At 29.6% G+C, this 24,560-nt stretch overlaps 1 protein-coding gene across 11 annotated transcripts in view; it reads right to left on the bottom strand.

Moving 5' to 3' along the window:
- The window catches only part of LOC130894255 (homeobox protein homothorax), a 346,801-nt gene that overhangs the window by 277,244 nt on the left and 44,997 nt on the right, over positions 1-24,560 (bottom strand). For all 11 annotated transcript variants that reach the window (XM_057800937.1, XM_057800940.1, XM_057800941.1 and 8 more), the window contains one exon: positions 17,236-17,377. In XM_057800937.1, coding sequence (XP_057656920.1) covers positions 17,236-17,377 — 142 coding nt within the window. The remainder of the gene's footprint in view (positions 1-17,235; positions 17,378-24,560) is intronic.

The raw sequence follows: 24,560 nt of genomic DNA, 5'->3' as shown, positions 1-24,560 counted from the left end.
TTCTTAGAAACCAGCTAGGTTTGTGTTTGTATTCTTCAGCTTTAAAGACAGGTTATGTAGATTTATAAATTTACAAGAAGAAGGTGTCTCCATTGTTGAATAGAAAGTTATAATGAAGAAAATTGGGAAGTCACTGACAGGAAAATTATCATGGAACGATATTGATATTATTCCAAGGCAAAGCAAGGAAACCGAGTCTTGTTGTGTTCATAAGACTCAAGCGGTTGGAATGGAGAATAAATAAACAAAACTATTACGATACGTAAAACTAAAGTGAAGATTATGAATATAGGAGTCAAATATTATAGATTTTGTATTTCACAAAATAATTCCCGAGCATCAAGAAGTGTCAACTTCCAAATGGAGAAGATAAACCCCTTTAAGGTCACCGAAGATGCCTTTCTTCAAATTCTGGATACACTGTTCAAAAAAATCTTTATTACTTCCATATAAAAGACATAAATGGTTTTGGAATCTAGGCATTTGTTTAATGGAAAATATTGGTTTGGGGCGGAAGAAGACATTCAACTAATATAAATATCAGTCGATTGTGACTTTGGAAATGAATATGATTAGACAGTTCATAAAAACTTTCGTTTAATTTTCCAATTCCTCTATCTCTATCTTCTCTACTATTATTTTTTGAAAAATCAGTACAGAAACAGGAGTAGAAGCAGATTTCGGCTTAATAATATCTGATATATCAATTTGAACAGCTCGTTGAAAACATGCGGCAATATTTACCCTATTATTTATGCCCTTCTAGCATTTTGCATCTGTATTATTTGATAAATATCTTTAAATTCCTTATTTCTTAGAACTTTTGATATGTTTAGGTTTCTAAATCTTCTTGGTGATATTACAAAAATAAAATGTATCATTCTTGGAACGCAATTTGAATCATTTCAAGATTCTCATGATGATGACATATTTCGTTATTGGTTTCAATAATAATAGAGAAATAAAATAACCTCGAAGTTTTAGCATTAAACGACAATCAAGTCAAGTGTCATTTGATTTATCACCGAGTGACATACTATTTAAAGTGGAAAGTAGATGAACGACCAGTGCTGGAAACAAACAAATTGATGAAACATTTTCAATTCAAACAAAAACAATATTAACTATGATCACTGATACGTTGATTATGATGCAACTAATAATTTTTTCAACAATAAAGATCTAATGTTAGGTAGAGGTAGCAGAATCTTGTCTAAATGGAAAAACTTGTAAATACAGAATGGAAGAATTATCCAGAATTCCGAATTTCACAAATTCGCACATTTGATTGACGAAATTGAGGTTCAGAAAGTCGAATGCAGTAAACCGGCTGCTGATCTGATGACCAAAGCCTTATTTCTACCGAAATTACTTCTCTTAAGAAGTCTAGTTTTCTTATGTTTGAGAATTATTAAGTACATTAATTTCGTGAAATGGTTGAACACATTTACATATTTTGCGTGTGTTTCAATACGGAATTTTCTCATTTTGAGAGAGAGAACTTTTTAGGGAAGGTTTTTATTAGTAAAAAATAAGTTTCTAGCTTCTACATTTATTATGTCTGATTTGTTTTTATGGCATGAGGTACTTTCCGTTCTCAACTGATTACATTCTTGCTACATTTCTCATTTGCAATTATGTATTTTATGTGAATAAATTCGAAATTTGAATAATTCCTAGTACTTCTGTTTGAAATTTGCACATGAATTTAGAAGAATCTTGTTAATATTAATATTTTGTAGTAATGTGGTGAAAGAAATTGATTTATTATTAATAAATAAAATAAAAAGTATACAGTAAATTGTAGCGCCACCGATACAAAAAATTTAACCAATAAAGTTGTTTCATTTCAGATTTTTATCATTTCATTTTTATTATAATAAAATACTATGAAGAAATCCAACAAAATAAAGATTTTGTCAAGCTTTATTGATGTTAATAAAGACAATAACCATAAATAATCACGTACATCAAATGTCAAATATTGCTAGTAATTAATATTATTAACGATACAAGATAAAAAGTAATCGATTCACTTTTAGTAATTTATATTCGAAATAAGACTCCGAAGTCAGGACTACAAGCGTTCTAAAGTATTGACATGAATTTTGATGGGTTTGGCATCTTTAAAATCACCGTCAGTCGTTGGGGTACTTAACATTCTTAGATTATCTTCGCGAGTCTAGATTCTGGATTTTTTGTTAATTTTATGTTTAAGTTATAGTCATTTTTAAACATTCTTTGAATCATTCATAACGGGGCTACAGCTACCGGAATAAACATGTGAAAAACAAGTTTCGCTTTGATTTAAATTTGATTATTTCCTTGTTGATTAAATTTGTAAAACGAACTCTGTTTCTCGAGACACTATAATCATTTCAAAGACATTAACTTCACATTAATGTTTGAGAGGTTGATAAATAACCAAAAACGGAAAATGGAAGATTGAAATGAATGAAAAACCAGAAAACAATTCAAATAAAATGGATATTTAAAAGATCGAAGTACGTAAAAATGTGGAAAATGTGGAAAAAGATAGAAAAGAGATTGTTGGAATTATTTGAATGCGATTTGAAAAACGGAAACAGTACGTCAGCTTCAATAACTAAGAGTTTAGTACACGATGTAGTTTTACAGGGTTCAATCTACTGTATACGAGGGTAAGTAAACAGTACTCCACAATTTATTTAATGTAGTTTGTCAAAAACAACAACACTATTAAGGAAAATAGAAAACATTTGAACACATTAGCCACTTCTAGATTCTAGATCTAGAAGTGGCTAAATTCCAATAATTCAAACTTTGCAATAATTCAAACTTAAACAAATAAAAACTCTTTTTTGTAAATATTTCTTTCGCGTCATTTATTCTTTAGTTGATTTCGTTTGATACGTCTTTAAGTAATATTTCCTGTGAGTTTAGTGATTTATTATGTTATGGTTCTATTTATTTTTTATCTAATTTGAATGATATGAAAGGAACTAAATACAATAATCATCTAACTACACTGTCGAGACTTTTATTAATTTGTATCTAGTCCAAAATAATCATGTCAGTAATTTTTTTTTCATTTATAGTTTCCTGAACGAGGTTAATTATTGAGAAATGCCAAAAAATGTAATATTCACTCTCAAATGTAGTAAAATACATTCTTTATATATTAGAAACGTCGAAGATGAAAATAACCTATAAATCCAAATGAAAAATGACAGCAAAAAGAATAAAAATTAACAAGATAACCTCAAAACAACTACACTACATCGAGAATTCCGTTTATCCCCTTTAGAAAATTGTTACTTTATAACTATATAATATCTATATTTAAACTCTCAATTACAAAGTTAGAAAATTTATCATTTTAAAACCGTAAATCATCAAAAGCAAGCCTGCCTAAAGCATTCGGCCGGACTGTTGTGAGCTCAGGTAAAATATTAGGATTTACTGACTTTTCATTGCTTTCTGTCACCGGTTGATGGGTTTCTATCTAATCGATGTTGTACAACTTGTTTTAAAAATGACTGGTCGGTCTATAACTGAAAGGCTCCAAAATTCAATTATAAAGTTTGTTAGTCGAACGTTTTAGGGAATAGCATAATTTTGAAATTTGGATGACATGAGGTATAGATTTCGAATCAGAATTAAGAACTTTTCAATATGAGAAAATTCATGTTATTGGCATAACATCAAATATTTAGGAGTTTTGATTTTTCAATTAAACAAAACTGATGAATCATGTGAAACCGAATCAAATTTATAATTCGAATCAAACATTGCAGGATTGCGTTATATATTATAGACATCGAATTTTCGGGAAAAACTTCCAATATATCTAAAATTATAACAAAAACTGTTGCTGTTCCCCATAATGTAGCAGAACACCTACAAGGTTCAATTGACAAAAGTGGAAGCCTACTAGCCCTTTCAAGAACCATTTGGTTGGTTGAACAAACAGAAGTAGATAATAACTTTACGACTTAAATCGTAGTTGGCGAAGACTTCAAGCAACGAAATCAAAAGTGATAACGAGCTATCGTGAGGTACTCTTCTGGATTCAACACACAAGCCTGCAGGATACATAATGAAATGGTAGGAAGTTCTGAAGTAGATAGGTTTGTAAAGAGTGCTACTACTGATGGACTATTGACAAAGGAAAATCTATATCAATATCGCTCTACTAACTTAAACTAATCTAGTGATGAATTCGTTAATAAAAAGCATTTGGGCGGACTGATTGCTGGTGCGGATTATGGGCTAGCGGCATCATGAGATCGTACTTCTTCTACAGTTACCTGTAGAAGATGTAGATGTAGATGTTCGCTAACATGGATAACGGAATTGGATGGATTGGAGCTGGATGAAAGGTGGGGTGCAAAGAGCACACGTACATCAAGCGCACAGGCACATTTAGAAAACATTTCGTGCATTTAGCGCACACTACCTATGTCGAATCCGGAAGATCGTTCGACGAGCGCCAAAGAAAATTTGATCTGCCGAAGTGAGTCCTAGAGATGGGCAAACATACAAACTTTTTAATAATTATTATCATTAAGACAAAACGAAAAACCATCAGCAACATCTTAGATTATCCAAAATAAGCAAATGTTCAATATTATATAAAGTATTGAACAAAAATTGATAGAAAAAATTATTTTCTCTAAGAATGAGTGCATTTTTCGTATTAGCTTCAAAATAGTTGAAAAATTTCGTATTTTGAATTTTCCACAAAAAAGCCTTTTAATTTAAGAATGGTTAGGTTAGGTTAAATTAGGTTAGGTGAGGTTAGGTGAGGTTAAGTTGGGTTATGTTGGGTTAGGGGGTTCAATGCACGCATTCGGATGAATCGTGCTTCTTACAGGTCAATGCCATTGACCACAAAACCAGCTAAACAATGGCGGTTTTGCACGTGAAATAAAATGTTTTTGTTTTAATTAACGTGTGTTATATTAACGTTCCAGAATTTCACTGTAAATAGGATCATAGTTAATACAGCTCAAGAATTTAAAAGTATAAAAAACACATATAACACTAAATCTCCGAAAATGTGAAGTTATTCGTAAAATATGTATTATTCCTAACAAGCTGTTGAGGAATTTTAGTCGTTTCGAATTTTTTTTAAATTTAAATAGCTGCTAGTTAACGATATATATAGTATGGTGCACTCAATCGTTTTTTTTTTTCTAATAGTTCGGCACCGTATTTTCTGATTAGGCATATAGTTTCAATTCCCAAGAAGAAGACTTTGATATAACGATTTTAACTGAATCAGTCTTCTTGATTGACTAAAATTCCGGTAGATGATTTGAAAGTTAACAAAACATCAACAAAGAATAAAAATTTTAGCAAACAAAATATTACGAGCGAAGAATTGAAAAGCAGATATATAAAAGAAAATTTAATTTTCGTTAATTTTTTCACCTACTTTTATTTATATCGTATATTTATTTCCAAGTCCTCTTGATTCACAGTCTCATCAATTAGTCAGACCACGTTTTAAATCATACAAAATCAGAAAATATGTAAAAATATATATTGAACGTACCTCGTATATCAATGAAATGTTATTTCACATATATATATTTGGTTATTCTTTTTTATTTTTTCTGTAGCGTCAAGTTTCTTGGTTGAATATTCTGAAGATATATTTGCATATTTCGATCGGAGGTTTCAAATAAAATTCCGTGTTTCTTTTTTGAAATTTACATATTTATGTTCGCTGATAACGAGCACCGATATAATGATATTCAAATTAGGTATCTCTATGGTTGATTAATTGACTTTTTGTGTAATTATATTTTGGTATGTGCTAATTCGTACACAAGATTGTTCAATAAAAAAAAATTAGCTTGTCGACTTGAATGAAAGATTTTTCAAATATTATCGCCCAAAAATAAAACTTGCTATGTTTGTAGGGATGTTTAGCTTTATTTTATTTAATTATTTAAAAGAGAACAAAATAAATTCAGTTACTCACAACGAAGTCTTAATCCGCAATATTGTAAAATGCGTTGTTGTGAATACTTAAAAATAAAATGTAGTTAAGTATTCAATCCAATTCTTAAGGTTGCAACTGGGAAAGGACATAATTTAAATTTATTATGCGTTTCTGGGTAAGGTCATAAAAACAACTGCAAGAATTGACATTAACTCAAACAAGACATTTTTAATTGGCAAAAAAAGAAGAGAAGTGGACGGACTTACTGTATCTTTATTACAATTATTTAAACCGTAGCCCACACTAAAGATTTTTTTAATGTGTTAATGATGGCTTATTTTATGTTCAATTCTTATCCAAAATCCAAGTAATCGTTTAGCTTAAATACGCTTAATGGCAATGTAGGATATAAAAAATTATTTCGGATGAGATACAGTTTAATCACCCATAAATTATTATTGATAAGCGAATTATGTAGAACGAAAATACCATATCATATCGGACCATTTTTTTAGTGACGTACATCATGATACAACAAAATTTGCAGATAATTGTAAGTACTCAGATATCCACAACAACTCTAAATAAGAAAGGACTTTATGGCAATGCTTAAGAACTGATTTAAAAGACGTAATGTTGAGTGGATAAACTTTGACACATCGGGAAGACTAGACGAAGTTCTGACTTGATCCTCTTGAAAATATATGGAGGTAAAGTATACATAAAGAGATGATAACCATTATTTAACAGTCATGAGATTCTTATTATATACCATACCAAGGTGAATCTTATGGTCTTCTTTTCATTAATTTTTTATTGTTTTTTAATTATGACAAATAATATCATCTTAATTTTGCTGCTTCTTTTGTCACTAATCTTTTTCGTAATTCTATTACTAAACTTTACGTCTAATGTAGTAAGATGAAATTTGTACGATTTTTGACAATGGAGACCAAACGAACTAAGTTTGCCAGAATGACCAAAATACAGATGGGAAGTTCAAATCGTACAAGATATGGAAAGTGTAGTAGTACAGAACTGGAACAAACAGAAAGAAATGGAGAAAATGTGAGACGACCTTCCACAAAATACAGAGTCCAAAGCACTCAATCTGAGCAACTACAAATAGAATGTATATACAAATTATGTAATTACAGTCAATATGATCAAATGCAGCTTTGTCACCATAAACAGCATAAATTTTTCTAAATGTTTGGGATACTTTACAGTTTCTTTATAATAAAATAGCATCACATAGCATATTGCTATAAAAATTCTTTTATTTTCGAACTCAAACACTAAATCACATGCAGGATACATATTTGTGAGTTTTTCAGAATAAGAATTATTCAAAATTGATCATTGATAAGCTATTGTATCAACAATCTTCTTCATGTTCTAATAAAATGTCCAATAATTGTGATCTGTACAACAATTTTGGGAACTATTTCTTAACTTTACTTGATTACATGAACCAATTAATGAGTATTTGACATATTATTATAATGTGCTTAAAATGTTATCATTGATAATGTTCTGAGAGATGACTAGTGGATTGAGTTTGTTTAAAATTAATAGTTTACATAGAAACAATTCGCTTTCATCTATTTTACTATATTTTATTTCAAAAAATAATAATGGATACAAAAGAAATGGTCGAAAACGATTAAAGGTATTGAAATTAACATGCTTGTGGAAATGTTGGTACATTATGTTAGAATTACAATTCGCAATCTTGGGAAAAAAAGTTATATGGAAGGAATTTTAACTGAAATCTAATGCTTGTTTTAAACGAGATATGAAAAAAAATTGGGCCAAGTTAAGCTTCCATACTTTTATTTATTGGCTTCGAATAGAATTTTTGAAGATATCGTATAAAAATTTAACAATAATATAAATTAAATATAAATAATACGTAATTAGATGCATTTTAGGTGGAAAATTAAGCGTCATGTCAACGTGTGAGTCTACAATATTTTAAAAACATATATTTGACTACAATATTTAGATAAAATAAGAAATGACACAAATAGAGAAAAATATAAAATCAAATATATGAAGCACAACTGAGACGGTTTGGACACATACGCCACAAGGAATGTTCGAATCCAAAATAAGGGTTGAAATAGGAAGGAATAAAAGATCAGACAAAAAATGGAAAGGCATGGATGAAAAAGTATATGGCATAACCCTCAATCAATATCATTGAATATTTAAATCAATTTCCATCGGAATATGTTGATATGTAACCTCAATTAAATAGGTTTTGTGTAGGTAATTGATGCCGAATATCAACATCTAGGAAAAAGATAAGTTGAGTAATTAAAAAGTAATGAGATTAATATACGGAAACTTTTCTACAATTACAAAAAATACCAAATTAAAATGCTCTAAAAGTTTTTTGCGGACGATTCTCAAGAGGAGTTCGTGGACATCCAACATGCCAACTCGCTAAAGCAAAAAGATGCTTGCATATAAGGACGAGAAGCAAGTTTAAGAAAGAAAAAAAAACAGAAAATAGCCAAACATAAATTTCTTTTATATGAAAAATAAATTGGTAAATTTAGAAATCAACTTATTAAAAATAACGTGAACAATAAAATTTTAAATATTCATTGCAAATTTCTAAAGTAAATAAATAAAATGATACTTTCATTTTGAGAGCTTACTTTATATTATTAATCCCCATATAAGTTTTTTTTATGCTTGTGCCAAAATATTACCAACTCATCCCTAAAATATAATCGTTATATTATAATTATCCGTTAAAACAGTCGTTTAGCTAAGAATCCTCTATGGAGTGGATAGTTACATTACTGCGAAAACATCTAATGCCCTGTAAAGATTTTGTAATTGAACTAATGGCAGCCATAAAGATTCTCGACATACATAAAACCATTTATGAGATGCCAATGTTTGCTGTTTGTTTCTCAAATTCAATGCGCTTTTAGTATTCGCCTTATTCATCTGGTTGTGCTTACCGTTCTCCGATTAGAATTCCGTAACGTATACAGGGAGAAACAATTTGTAATCAACATCTTATCGTAAGACATAGATAAATCTAAATGACTAAGTTAAATAAACTCGATGGAAATTAAAAAATAAAGCTGGAAACGAATCGTGGGTTTATTGAATAGGTCGACAGGCTTAACGATGTATATATTTTCAAATTTTGGCAGGAATAGATGACCAGATAATCCTTGTTCTATTTGCGTAAGTTGTTATATATAAATTACAAAAAGATCTGTCGTTCTGTGTAAACTACTTTATAATGTTTGTATATTTTCGGAAAAAAACTTATAATGTATTTATGTATAGAGACTACAGATGAATCAATTTACGTTTACGTAACTTTGTACAGCACGTCACTCAGGTTGGTTATTATAACCAAAAACATCTGCAGATTAAAAAATAATGACTTGTGTCGTATTTTCCCAATTTTCCTCGTCTTTCTTTTTTTCTTTTAACCTTTTTAAAGGCGTCGGAAATGTATTTATTATCCATTCACACATTTCCTCTATCTGACCTTTACCACTATCATCATTTGATTTATTGTCTGTCGCCTTTGTTTTCCTTTATCTGCTCGTTCGTTTCATTTTTTTCTTGGTCTACCCCTTCTTCCTATTAGAAGACAATTGAACTACAGAACCGTTAAAAGGCCCCTTTCCTACAAACTGTTTTGTTATAAACCTCCAGGAGACTCTAATCGAACAAGTGAATAATAATTAAATTTCAGTCATTCCAAACTTAGAAACTAGTGTTTTCTAAATGTGCTCTAGACCTTTATTTGGGAATAGAAAACCCATCAATTATCGGGATTCTGGAGAATAGTCAAATTCAAGTAGAAAACAAAATCTTTTCAAAAAATATACAAATTATAAAAGGAAAGTCAATAATTTTTCCAAAATTAGATTTTAAATTTTTAAACAGACAAATATAGACATAAGTCACCAAATTTGAGTGAAATAGATTTTGGAAAACTTGACGAAATCGATAAAATTCCAAAAGTATGAAACCAATTCAAGAAATAGGAAATCCACAAAGTCATACGACAATTGGATTATTTCCTATAATAATAATAATAATTTATATAGTCATTTTAATATTTTCGTTACTTCAAAAATTCAAAGGAAGATTTTCAAGAATATTGAAGAAAAGAAGAAAGAAGAATTCGGAATTGAAAAAAGAAGGCAGGATCTGAAAGATATTTAAAAATTAAAACGTGAAAAAATTCTATTTCATTACTACTTTATCAGTTTATCAGCATTTATTTCTAGGTTCTAGGTTATTTTTATTTGTTTAAATTTATTTCTTGTAAATAAATTGTTGACTACAAATCTGTTATTATCGTTTTTATTTTCTTTTCCCCCTAAAAACTTGTTCAAATTAATTGATTTTAAGTTGTTTTCAATAAAATCATTCCTTATTCTAACCATCTTAGTTTTTCTCCTACATTTCGTATGTACTTTATCGTTAATTACCCATTTTTCACTTCCATATATCAATATTGGAATTGTTTTGGTATTTTATACGCTCAGTTTACTTTCTATGGTAACTCCTTCTTATTGAACAATTTCATTTAATGCCTAGTATATAATCGTCGCGTTTTTAATTCTTTTTGTAACTTCTATTTGCTATTAGACTTTGTTTCTATTTTTCTCGTTTATTATCAATGTTTTGCATTTTGCTATGTTAATTTCCATTTGCTTTTTATCTATTACTTCTATCCAAATTTTTCTAGTGCTTCGTTTTCCTAAGGGATATCTTGAAACAGGATAACCTTTAATCCAGAGAGAAGGTTCTTCAGAGGTATTGTGTAAGACTTAGAATAAAATTAAATTGAACAGAAATAATATTTTCCGATGTTGGAAACTTACTATGAAATTATTTGAAATTATCTATCAGCTGCTATATTATAGTTGTTCATTCTACCGAATTTTAAAATAAAGGTTCCTATTTCCCAAATTTCTTCCCTTATAACGTATTCAAACTCAAAATATATCTTATTATATTACACAAAATGTAATTTTGTGTTTTGTTCGTCCCCTTTCGAAATAGTTTCTGGTTATGAAATGAACGCCCCTGAAAGGCATACACGGAGGGTAGTCTCATACAAAGCTTTCACAAAGTACAATTTTAACAGATCCAACGTGCTCGGGTGACTATCCCTTACTCGTTTCTCTTTCTCTCTCATCCCCGATAAATGTGTTGCTAACTTCACGCATCACTTATGATTTTAAATGTTCAAACTGACTGACAATTCCGAGATCATCTACATCACAATGACTGAAAGTCACCTGAACTTCAAAAGACCAATTTTTTACATCTGTCACTATTTCCAGTGAATGGGACCAAATTACACCGTATTCACTATTGTATTTTATGTATCTGATTCGGGTGGTATTATCTAGAAGGCTTTTATCGACGGCTTTTTTCTCGACTCTGGTAATGGATACTATAGAAAATGTCATTTTTCATTTCAGAAGGTAGTTTCTTTTAACACTTAACTGAGTTTAAGATACATTGTCAAAATATTGGGAAGGATATAAATCTCCAATTTTTGTTTATTTCAATTACAATATTTTCAAAATTTTATTATTACTCTCACACCACTAGCGATGATTTAATTTTATCGATAATATACAAAGTGACGTAAAATAATGAAAGAAGATACGAAAAAGTTAACAAAATGAAAGTGGACATCGTATTAAATGCAATTTTTATTATTCACTCAATATATTTGTCTATTTTTTATTAGCTCTCTTATTTTGGCTGAAAATTATGAAGAATATATAAAGTTTTACCCAAATATTGGACCTCCTAGTTGAGTACATTTAAAACCGTGTGTGAATTTTGAAAAGTTTTAAGAAACGGCAACCACATCGTTTTGAAAAGAAAGTCAAAACTCGAAATAGGGAGTGCTTTATTTAAACTGATATCACCATTATTAAACGTTATTTTATTTGAATAAAAAATACCAACTTAGGAAAGCTTGTTTTAGAAAGCCACTAAAATTTGTTAAAGGAATCACCACATGAACTTGTTATAAGTTATTCAAGGACTTATAGTTTCCTACCAACACATAAGTTTAAAAATGAAAATGCTTTGAATTATTACTACATGTGCTGCAAATATTGGGGAAAAATCCCATAAAATTTAAATTTTCTATTGAAAAAACAATCGTTTTCCTCAGTAGAGTTATCACAGTTATCACAAAAAAGATATGGTGAAACATAAATCGAAAACATAAAGTGTTAGCTCAATTTTGCGAGCAACAAATTATTGGCTACAAGAAGAAACCTCACCAAATAAAGTTTTAGACTTTACGGCAAAATATGAGCGGCACTCAATTCTTGATGAAAAATTTGTAATCATTAAAAACTTCATTGAAGTATCGAGCTAGAAAATGGAACAAATCCATTAGATACAATTTATTTCACACCACAATATCTACTAATTCTGTTGTTATTTTATGATATAAGATCTCCTGAATAGTTTTACTCTTTTACTAAGTTAGAATTTCTGGAACCGTTGGTGATATTCATACTGAACACACTGTTTACACCACCAGTACACCAACACTCACAATTACGCGCGTTTCGTTAAACAAGTTATCGTCTTCAGAGACTGAAGGTGAACTGTTCACCTTTTCTATAACTTGGTTAGTGGTGGTGTAAACAGTGTGTTCAGTATTTTATTCTTTTGTTGAAATTTTAACAAAACTTGCAGTGCGAAAGTGATAGATACATATGTATATACATCAGATAATGAGAGATAAATTGTTCATCTTCTATAACACAGGAACAAACACATCCGTATCTGCTGCGTCAGCCGACAAGCTCTAAAGTAACTCGAGACGGCGCTAATCACCTTTAAGGTTGTACAAAACTTTAGCTTGAGGGAATTTTTGGATATTCTGTTGTTGGGAAAATGAAAGAGCAGACGGGTTAGTGAAAAACGCTGTCATAAATACCCTAACGAGCTTCCCAATTCCAAAACCCGATTGTTTTATCAACAGTTTAATAGCCGAAGAGTTGGAAACGGTTTTCTGAACAGGTGGTAGGAACATACCGAAACTCCTTTTCACAAAGCCATCCAAGATACTAGGCCTCTGGTATTCGCAAAATACCTCAAGATGTAATATCTAAAATGCGAAGTTATTGAGGAGACTCCACTGCACATATTGTTCAACTGCACTTCGGGGTCTTCTAGAAGACATTCTGGAAAATACGCGGGAGAACACATTGAAATTAAGACGTTATATTCCTTCACTTATCAGTCGAAGTAGGTCTCCATAATTAGTACTTCAAACTATAAATTGTCCTTTATAGGACTTGGACAAAATGGCTCATTTGATGAGCTTACGACTCAACCAGAGTCCAATTCCCCTCTTTATATATTTTATTTGATGTTATAATTTTATTGAGGTTTAGTTGATTTTGTTCAACAACTCTAATGAAATCAAAAAATATACAACATAACAACATCAAGACCGAAGCGGTGACAACTTGGAAGTTATCATATATAGAGTGGTCTAATAAAAAAAAATAGATATATGGTAAACGATGGTATATGAATTTAGATATAAGTATTATTATTTTCTTCTCATCGCGGTTTGCTTCTAATTGAAACCTTTCATTTCATGTTAAACACTGTGTATACTTCCATTCGATAACTAGTTGACGTTTACTGATAGAATTCTATGATTAGTACCACATTAGTTTCATTAAATGTAATTACGTTTAATTAAATACTTGTCATTAAAGTATACTTAGAAAACAGCGCTACATTCTAGGTTATATTTTAATTTTATTAAACATGCCACTTTACTTAATAAGTTACTAAATACTGATGATTTGTATCAATTATATACAACTAAAGTACAAAAATTCAAATTACGAAGATAATTTTTTTACATCAAATCTGTTATATACCTACAACCAAATGGACACTTTAAGTTGATGGTTCATACGCATTATCTGACGTTGCGATGCATCAAAGGCTACAAATGTAAAGCCACACCGGACATAATTAAATTCTTACAAATTAATTTGCACTAATGCTTTCTTATCCACTTAATTTTCAACTCGAAAAAAATTATACAACATTGAATTAAACGAATGCGCATATTCATTAATACAATTATTGATAGGAGGCATACATTATCTAGGATTATGAAGAAAGGCGTGTGAAATTTGTGAAATAATTTAAGAAAATAATTTATTCAAATTAGAAAAATATATCTAGATTTGAAATGAGAAAACTATTTATATGGTAATATAATCAGTGATTCATAAGGTTCAGAAAGAAGAAGAAATGGATAATTAGAAACAAGGAACTACCGCAAATATTACATGATAATGTACCTGCAATTATCACATAAGTGACAGATTAACCACCATTTTTATCTCTGCAAATAATAGACTAATGAAAAGCTAATGAAAATCTGGTGACATCATCTAAAGTTCAGACGAGATTATACCAATCAAAAGAATCGAAATTCCACTGAAGACACTCGAACACAATTGGAATAAGCGTGAAATAATGTTTATACCTGAAGAGGAATATTTGATCCATTTACAAATTCTCATTATCACATTGTAACCTACCATGTGAAGTAACAGACAAGATTGAATCTGATACAGAAGAAGCTCGAATTTGAGAGTATTTTCTTTCAGGATCAAATAGAATTGTGTCGATCTAGTGGATACTTAGACTTTGAACTGTAGTATCGTGAGGTTAAATGTCGTGTACAGACGAATATGCAGGTGCACAACTTGAACTAAAATTGAAAACGTTAAATCCACGACTTCGTGTTGCAATTTCCTCGTGTAACTATTAGAATAATAGTTGATTATAGTATTTTCTCCACGCACAATCATACTCGAAAATATATTTGTAGTCGACTTTTACTACGGTATGGACAAGGAAAATACATCACCATGATATAGAGACTAAAATGCAAAGTAATAATTAGAAATATCATTGTCACTACTACCGAAAACTGTGGAATTAAGCATCTGAAATTATGTTCAAATTTTGCCCTCGGCGATTAATGGCTCTTGCCAAAACTTGAAAAACAATCTAGAATTCTAACAAGAGGACAATCTAGACGTGTTGTGGAAGGTGTTGTAGCTCTTCAAAAGAACGTAACAATATTTGATGATTTAGTCAAGGAGCAAAGACAAAGAACATCGTTTTGCAACAAAAATTATAGTTCATTTTGGAAAAATTCAAAGGGTTGCGTCACTAGATTTCATCTGCACTTCAGCTCATAGAAAACTGAAATGAACTTAGTGAATATAGCGGGCTGCAAACTATAAATTGACCCGTCTTTAACTAAATTTATTCAAAATAACATCAGAAAACTGAAGCTTCTTATACTCAATTGTCACACCACAAATTTTTTACAGAGAAAAAAATTAATTTGAAAAAATTATAGTTACATCAAAATTTATACAAAAAATGGTTAATTTTTTTAAAATTGTGTTTTTATTATTGATTTATTTCTCTTTTTCATGTATATGAGACTCTTTTTTTTTCTGTTGTATTTAAATCTCGTTCGAACTTTTATAATCAAATGTTCTCGCTATGTAAGGTTAGTTCAAGAAGTTTAATTTTTTTTATCATATTCGTAATGTTTCAATCTATTTTCCAAATACATATTTGGATGTCTGTCTTATATAAATAGCATCACAGTTATTATATTAGATTCGAAATTTGACTATTAATTAATATTGACAATCTTTCCATCATTAAAAATAATCGTTTTCAATATTCATGTGATATGTAATCTATTCTATGTTTCTAATCTATTTTTATATTGATATCGAAATTAGATCGGAATATCAAAAATGTTGTTTATTGAAAACTAAATATAAAATCATTTATTTATTCAATTGCATCATTTCATAAAAAAAGTTGCACCAAAAGACTTTTCGGTCGACATTTTTAATAACTGAGAAGCAATTTATAATTCGTTAATTGGATCTCTTCAGAATAGTCTGATATCCACTTTTGAAGGAAGCACAGTCCAGTTTCTGAATTATTTGTTTGTTATAAACATTTGTTTGTATATCTTATAGTAACAAAATTGACGAGTGGCTGAAATTAACTTGAGAACCCTACTAAAATGATAGTAGTATTAATTTAAAAAATACTGAAACTTAGATTGGACTGAAAAATCTTCTATATTGTGTTAAATTACTTCTTCTAATTCAATTCTCACTATTTTTGTTTCATTACTATATTTTTATGGTTTACTCTCAATTTTTTTAAAATTTTCCTTGTCTTTATTTTATTCTTATATACATATTTGTCATTGAGTAACTATTCCCAATTATTTATATAATTATTATATTATTTTTATATTTATCTTTAAAACGTTTAATTTTATCAAGTGCTTTATCCTTTTTTTTCTTCCTTATTATTCTTTATAATTTCTCATAATAATTAAACTTGTGAGCTTGACAAAGCATACTAATTTTTATTTTATTTGATTATATATTCTTATTATCGAATACAAAGTGTTTTATTCTCAAGAGTATGAGCATGAAATATTTGTTTATCTTTTTTTTTATTGTTATCCTGGATTTGCTTACAGCAGCTAAACAGTTGTCATTGTTAATGCTCGTAACGTAAAGTAAATCATAGGTGAATGTTTAAAAAAACTGTACAGGTATATTATGTAAGTATCAGAGAGTAGGCAGTATGTTTTATTATATATTATTTATTTTTGATATCCAACAGCTTATCAGTTTGATTACCTTATCGTACAAAAACACATGTAAAACATCTTTAGAATGTGTGCCTATCCTACTCTAAAACTGGGAGATAACGTTTCGAGTGTTGGAACGGTTTATGTTAGAAGAAGCAACTGAAGTTTGTTTACAACTAAATGTCTGATGTCTACAGCCCTTGGAAGAATTTCTATTATAAATGTTTTAAATAAATAAACCAAGTTGTTGATATATAGGACAACAAGTATAATAAGTTGTTCTATAACATAATAATAGTTATTTTTGAATAACGAGATTATTTAAAATATATTAAAAAGCCTTTTGTTGATCATTCGAACTTTAGAAAATATTAACATTAAAAAAACTATTTTTTGACTTGGATAATACAAGCTAGAAGTATTAGGTACGTCTGATGTTTAAATTCAGTTACATTGGACAAACTCGGAACTACTTCTTGCAAAGACAATTGTAGCATCAATTAAAAGTAAAATATTCCCCAATTTATGATGTGTAACAATATAAATATATATCATTACAATAAATTTCATATCAAAGATGACTTACCTGTTTAGAAAAAACAGCTATATCTTCATTAAACGATTCAGAGGAGCACACGTCACCCCCCGCAACACCAGGTTCTCTAGGCGTACATGTTGCTAATTCACATTTTTCGAAAATTAAAGCCAATAAAGGAAATAACGGATGTCTGAAACAAAAAAATCACATAAGCATACTAAAAACACTTTTTCGGAAAGTATAGATATGAAACTAAATTTTTTTAGCTTCTAAATTTACTTAAATTGCAAAAGCTTAATAATTTCCTGGGGAAATTTGAAGAAGAGGGAGATTTTATGTTTATTTTTGTCTTCATTTGAAATTTAATTATAGTACCTAATTTCTATTTGTGCAGTAGTTTTAGATAGTACTAAGAAAACAAATATTTTCAAATATAAAATACAAAAATACAAATAACTCGATTTTAAATCTCTGAATATTTCAAGATGTACTTATTTGTTTATTTTAAGAATATTTTCATGTTCAAATATCATTTCGCTTTTTAAACAAATTTTCTGGAAAATTTTGTGGGTATCACAAAACGGTAACAAGAAATTCTGTTTTGAGTAACTATTCCTTAATTTTATTTTGACTTAAAATATGAGGTCTTAATTTTTAAGAAAGACATCTTCATCAAGAATTGATATACCCAACAAAGTTCAACTCGCTATCAAATTTAACACCAAATATTGCAGACGTTTTAAGCAGATTATTACAATGAACATGAAGAACCATTGTCATTTATAAATATTGAAAATAATAATGGTACCAGGGCACTCCATAAGTTGCTATTATCCAAGCGAACAAAACCTTGGAAAAACCTGTTTTTTACAAAGTTTTTCATATCACCGGAAGTATACCAAATTGTAACGCGAGATCCAAAGAATAACACAATGGTTTTGCAAGACGTGATACGCAGTCTCGTAGTAGAAATGCACGTGAAGTATCAAGACCATAAAGAAGATTGATTTTAATTTTTTTGAGGCTAATTAAAACAGATTCAGTACAAGAAGAAGTAACACATGACAAGTTATTTATATTTGAAGAGGTATTATATCCTGATTGAAAATAATCAGCAAAAGCATTCATTACAGAACGTTCTATTAGGTATGCTAGTAGTTTTTCTATCGGTATTGAAGATAGGACCAAAACTTCTTAGGATTAACCTCTAGCTGTTGTTCTATATTTCTTATTGTTATGAACAAGCTCGCGAAATGGGTCCTTAAGCCAAACCTGTCCAGCTACAATGGAATTTTAAAATTCGGCGTATTCGTGCGGCGCCTTCGATGTTTCCTTTCAAAACTTTTCATTACAGCAGGCGATTTTTATCCAAATAATTTCAAGAAAAGTCTATTTATTTATTTGTTGTTTCTCTTTTTGTTCTAGAACTTTGTAGAATTTTATTTAGGTATATAAATGATATAATATGTAGTTATAATGATTTCTTCGATGTATATTTCCTTAAATATTAGCTGACTTATTAGTAAATTCAAGTCACTGTTATTTTTGATACTCTAAAATGTTTGACAAACTTATTTTAGATCATTTTTAGACCAAAATGAGCATTTAGTACACTAGTAGAGACGGCATTTTCAGTGTAGAAATATTCGCAAGCCCTGTCAACGTTCCAGATGGTTTCCCAAACGATTAGAAATTCTTCTTCTAAACGAATATTCCCAACAATAGTCTATTTATTAGATACAATTTGATTAATAATTAAAAAAATATGTATGTAAGTGCTGGTCGATTACGAACGAATACATGATATGAATGAATGAATATTAACTGTCGGTAGGCATACAAACACACTATTGCCTACAACCGAATCATAATCTTGTATCACTATTGCTTCAGGTAAAAAATCCTAAAACATGCGATCGCTGGGTTACCTGCACGCAACTTCAATATTTAAACAAATAATATTTGTTTTAAGGTGTGAGTAATTGGCATTTATTTCAAATGTCCACAGAGTTTAGTTTATTAACGTTCATTTAAAAAAAAAAAACGACACAAACACAAAACTTGGTAGTCATATGTTTCTGTTTAAAGAGGAATTTAAGAGAAATAAAAAAATGTGTCTAAGTGGGGCCTGTTAAAAATTATTTAGTGTTTTGGTAACCAAGACAGTGCCGTACAAAGTGATAAAAATATGAAAGTATTATTGAAATATTTGAGTTAAATATAAGGAAAAAACGAATTCACATGGAATTATACACGAACAATTAAAAGATGAATACCAATAATTAATAAATGAGATAGAAATAGGTGAAATCGTATAGAAATAGCTAGGAAAATAATACTAGTAGGCAGAGGTCTAGAAAAGTATAGAAGAAATGGGACGAAATGAAGGGTAAGGTAGGGAAACACATGCAGAAAACACTGGCAGAAGATACTGAGACACGAATCGGCGCTATAAAAAGCGCAAGGATAAGAATTTGATAGTTATTTAACACCGAAACAAAAACGGTTTTTTGTGCTTATTGCTGATGTTCCAGATACAATATTATACAACAAATAGTAAGAACATACTCTTGTCGTGGGCAATAAAGTGAAGAATAGTATAAAAACAAAGTGTGCATGTAGCTAGAACTTTAGGAAGATTAAGATTAAGAAGATACAGATACAGAAGATCCTACACAGCTCATAATACAGGCAAAAGTTTATTGGAAGTGGAGAAAGATATTGAGTTAGAAACTTTCAATGATTTCAAGTCACATTATGGGAATAGAACCAATATCTTAGCCACATCATGAGAGGTTCAAAATATGAGCTGATAATTTAGGCAAAAATTATAGGATCTATAGAGATCTATAGGAAGTAGACAAATATGTTGGAATAGGAACGTTCAAATTAAAGTCACATAATGTGGGCCACAGTTTACAAATACAAGATGGCTATGGTGATAGCCAACCTCCGAAATGTTTATTTACCTTATAAATTTACGTCTAGTTTGCTTAAGGCTTAAATAAATTAAGGGGACAGGAAAGTAATGTCGTTTCCTACAACTTTTTTGAAATTTGGGTTGACATGCACAACCAAATACCAGCAGAAGTTGAAGCAAATCCGTGCAGGAAAAACGAAGCGTCTTTAATCAACTGGTCGACTATCCATATATCCAGTAGTTTGAAAAAAAAGCAGAGCAATTATATTGATCCTCCATGATCTGTATAGAAATAAAAAAAATCAATAGATCCATTCCATGTAACGTTTTGTTTAAAGGCACCACACAGAATTGGTTTTCGAAAGCTTGATAACTGGTGACGAAAAATGGGTCCTATATAATCATTCAAAACGAAAAGGAAGCGACTTTTGATAAATGGAATGAATCACTACAAAGTAGCAAGGTTTTTACATCCAGAAAGACACTTTTATGCGTATGGAATTGTTCATATTGAAGTGCTAAAGCCTGATCACTTTTATTGAAGATTCTCTATTATGAACGATTGGATTGACTGAATCAATCAGAAATGAGGAACTCGTTAAAACCCAATTTCGCACCATCTATATTTTCTTTTATACCATCTCGATTTTTCTTAAAAATCGGCAATATGTTGTTGATTATGATGATTACTTTCCAGTCTTTTTGTAAAACAAAAATCAGCTTCACTTTTATATACATGTGATTGTTGATGAAAGGACGCGTTTTTTAAATATTCTGAAGTTGCTATTATAACAAGGATGTCAATTCGAATAAATTGAACTTCACTGTGACACTGCAATTTTAATTAACAACATAGGAAAATGACGATTAATTATTTAATATATTCATGATTATTAATAACTTGGTAGGTTGTAAGTCTTCGGCTTGTAGTTGTTACTACCAAATGCATATCACGTTTTTATAATATAATGTTTTTTAATGACTCCTTATCGACAGATTGATCATTCTTTATAATGCGCTTTACGTTATTATACAGTGAATTATTTAGCGCTTAAGTGAAAATTGAGTTATCTAACGGTTAGAAAATTAACTATATGAGACTCATATAAAAAAAATTAAAAAACAAAAGATCATAAATCTCAAAAGTACTCTAATGGTACTTAGATTATTAATTTTTTCTGTAGTATTAATCAAATTTAGAAAAAAAGGTCTTCATTCAGTTCTAATTTATTATGATTTTATTTTCCTAATAATTGAATTTATTCATATATTTAAAATATTAAATTATCATTTACATAATTAATGTATATAGAATATTCCATAATTTTTCGTATAGCATAGTAAACCGTGGTTTATTCTACGTAAATTATACGAGGGTTGTCGGGAAACTAAGTAAATTCCGATATAAACAAAATAGGAAATATATTTTAAAATATCGGTCATATTGAATATTTAGTTTCTGTCTGAAAATGTTTCTGAAAATAGAAAAAATTGAGTATCGAATTGTCATTAAATATTTGTTTTTGAAAGACAATACGACTACGAAAATTAAAGAGGAGTCAGACACTGTATACAGAGGCACGGCCACAATCATTTACTACCGTTAAATGTTGAGGAGTTGATTCTAATCTCATTGACTGACGATGATTGTTGAGGATGGTCAAAAACTGTTATAACCAGCGCTATCATCGTTTTCCAAAAGGTATTAGCTACATTTGCGATGGTATTCTTTGAATATTGTATATCCATTGTTAATTAGACTTCAGTCGAGTCGAAATTATAGCTCTAGCCTGTATCAGTTTACTCCTAGCGTAGACAGTTGATGGAAGAATGATTCGATTTGCTGTGCTATAAAATAGCTCGCATATATCTGTTGAATTGATCTTTTGCTGCTGAGTCAATCAGAGTAGATTGTGTGGTTGGGTTTTGAATTAGTAATAACTAAAGTGTAAAGAATATATTTCACCTTTGTACACACTACACTCTTCTAGTAGCCAGAGCTTTTGTGTGCCTGTTTGAAATGAATTACGGGACATTTTTTTGTTATATAGGTGGTTAGGAATAAGACAAAGAAAACTGTTGGGCTCTATAAATAAATGTGGAGCAGGTTGTATATTACTATTTATATTTATTATTATTTCCATTTTTATGCGATCTAATAGTGCTTTTATGGATATAAGTAAGGTCTGTCTGTCTACCATTTTTTCCAGTTTTTCCTTCAAAAATGATTCCCTCTACTGATCCATCCATCTACTATATACTAAACTAATAATGATGTAAACAGGTGTAAACTATCCGCGCATTGAGGATACTTAGGACCAAAAGTGCTTTCAAATAAACATTTCTGATGCCTTATTGATGCAGTTTTAACAAAATGAGTCGATGCATGGAATCGTAACTGTAGATGAAAGATAGATTCATTTCTACACTTCTGAAACGTACATTCAAGATAATAGATTCCAAGAGGCGAACCAGCTCCGAAAAGGTTTCATTAAGTAATATATAACTATGTTGTTATCAATTTTTCCATCAATATATTATTGTTGTAAATATGATCGATAGTTAGATTCAATATTTTTAAAGAAACTTCTATTTATATTCGTGACAACACAAACGTTGAATATTTTCCACTTTTTCACATGTGTTTTCTTTATAAATTGCATTCGTGCAAAGTTAAATGAAGTTTCTATTTACTCTATATATAAATATGACGTTTTCCAATATTTATAACCAAATTTTCGCATTAATGATATTAGGCCCAATACTGTTACGATTTAACATATATTTTGAAAAGACCACTTAAAAAAATCGAAAATACTATGCAAATATCAAATTCATTCACTTACTGCCGCAATATTATCATTTTTATGAAGTATTAAACACTTTTGGTATGACTAAGTTTGATATTGAGGCAATAAAAGTTGAATAAAAATCAAGATGATAGTCCATAAAGTTTACGACAGATAAGAGGGCATAATTGATTCAGTTTTCCTTTCATTATAACTTAGTAGGTTTCATGGTAATGGTAATGTTTCATTCTAATATTCTGGTTTGGTCGAAACGATCTAAATTTAAAAGTAGGGCATATTTTGTAACAATTTCGGAAATGGATTTTGTTTACGAATATGCTTGTTGGCTGGTAATAAAAAGAATATAAAATTAAGAATGTCGTTAAATTTATGACACCAGCACGAGTATCTTTTATATTTATTCCTTATTGTATTTTTTTCATATTAAGTTCTGAGAATAATGATTTTTGAGAGCTTTCAATTTGGAGAAAATGAAAATCTGCACATTTGGAAAGTTTTGACACCACCACTATTTCTTCTCTATTATAAACAAACTACTAAAAAATTTCAACAATGTCTATTTTTTCACCAATTTCTTCCATTTAATTTTATATTCTTCTATATCCCCAATTTCATCCTTTCTTATTAAGTATTCCTATCGTCTTATCTCATATTTGCTGTTATCGTACTTTTTGTTTATTCTCTATTATTTTCACTTCTCTAATTCCATTCCAAATGTTCCATTTTTCATATTTTACATTGTATTTCTAATTCTATTTTTTTTTTAATTATTGTTCTTAATTCTCTTAAATTGAAGGTGGTTTAGTGTTCAATTCTTCTTTTGCTAACTTTTTCCTAATTTTCTTCTTCTCACTCCCGTATCAATTTTTCTTCTAAAATACTATTTCAAAATCTACAAATTATTTTCATGGAGGAGTGCACGTGCATCGAGCGCACACTGTTCGTATCAAATCTGAAAGATCTTTCGACGAGCGTACAGAAAATTTAATCTGCCGTTAGTCCTAGAGATGGGCAAACATACGAACTTTTGAATAATTATTATCATTAAGACAAAACGAAAAATCATTAGCAACATCTAAGATTTTCCAAAATGATCAAGTTCAATTTAAGAATTGTTAGGTTAGGTTAGGTTAGGTTAGGTTAGGTTAGTTTAGGTTAGGTTAGGTTAGGAGACTATGACTATAATCGCATTGATGAGAATGAGAATTAACTCGTTGTTACTCTGTTGTTAACTCTTTTATAATTTTTCTTCTTTTATTTACGACATTTTTATTCTTATTTCCTGCTAATTACTTGGTTCAACGTAATTATCACCGTCAAAAAATTAACATCATAAACAGAACAATATTGTTTGACATACACCATAATATGCTAATATGGTTGGACTTGTAAATCTTCTTTAATTTCCACATTTGTTGTTTAATCTATCTTTTATCTATAAAAAACTAAATGTCAAATTGGACTGTAAGTTATTTAATAAGCTCCCTTTTTATTGATAAAATAATGTTAAAATAATCGATATTTCGTCGTTTTCTCTATTAGCCGGTTTATTCCAAATTCATTTTGTTCCTGTTTAGTTAATTCCTTTTTTGGGATGTTTTCGCTTGCTTCATATCGGCACAATCCATTCCTATTTTTGGTGA

The sequence above is a fragment of the Diorhabda carinulata genome, chromosome 5 (assembly GCF_026250575.1).
Source record: "Diorhabda carinulata isolate Delta chromosome 5, icDioCari1.1, whole genome shotgun sequence".
Lineage (NCBI taxonomy): Eukaryota > Metazoa > Arthropoda > Insecta > Coleoptera > Chrysomelidae > Diorhabda > Diorhabda carinulata.
The sequence above is the reverse complement of the archived record's forward strand: the minus strand, read 5'-3'. Positions and strand labels throughout refer to the sequence as shown.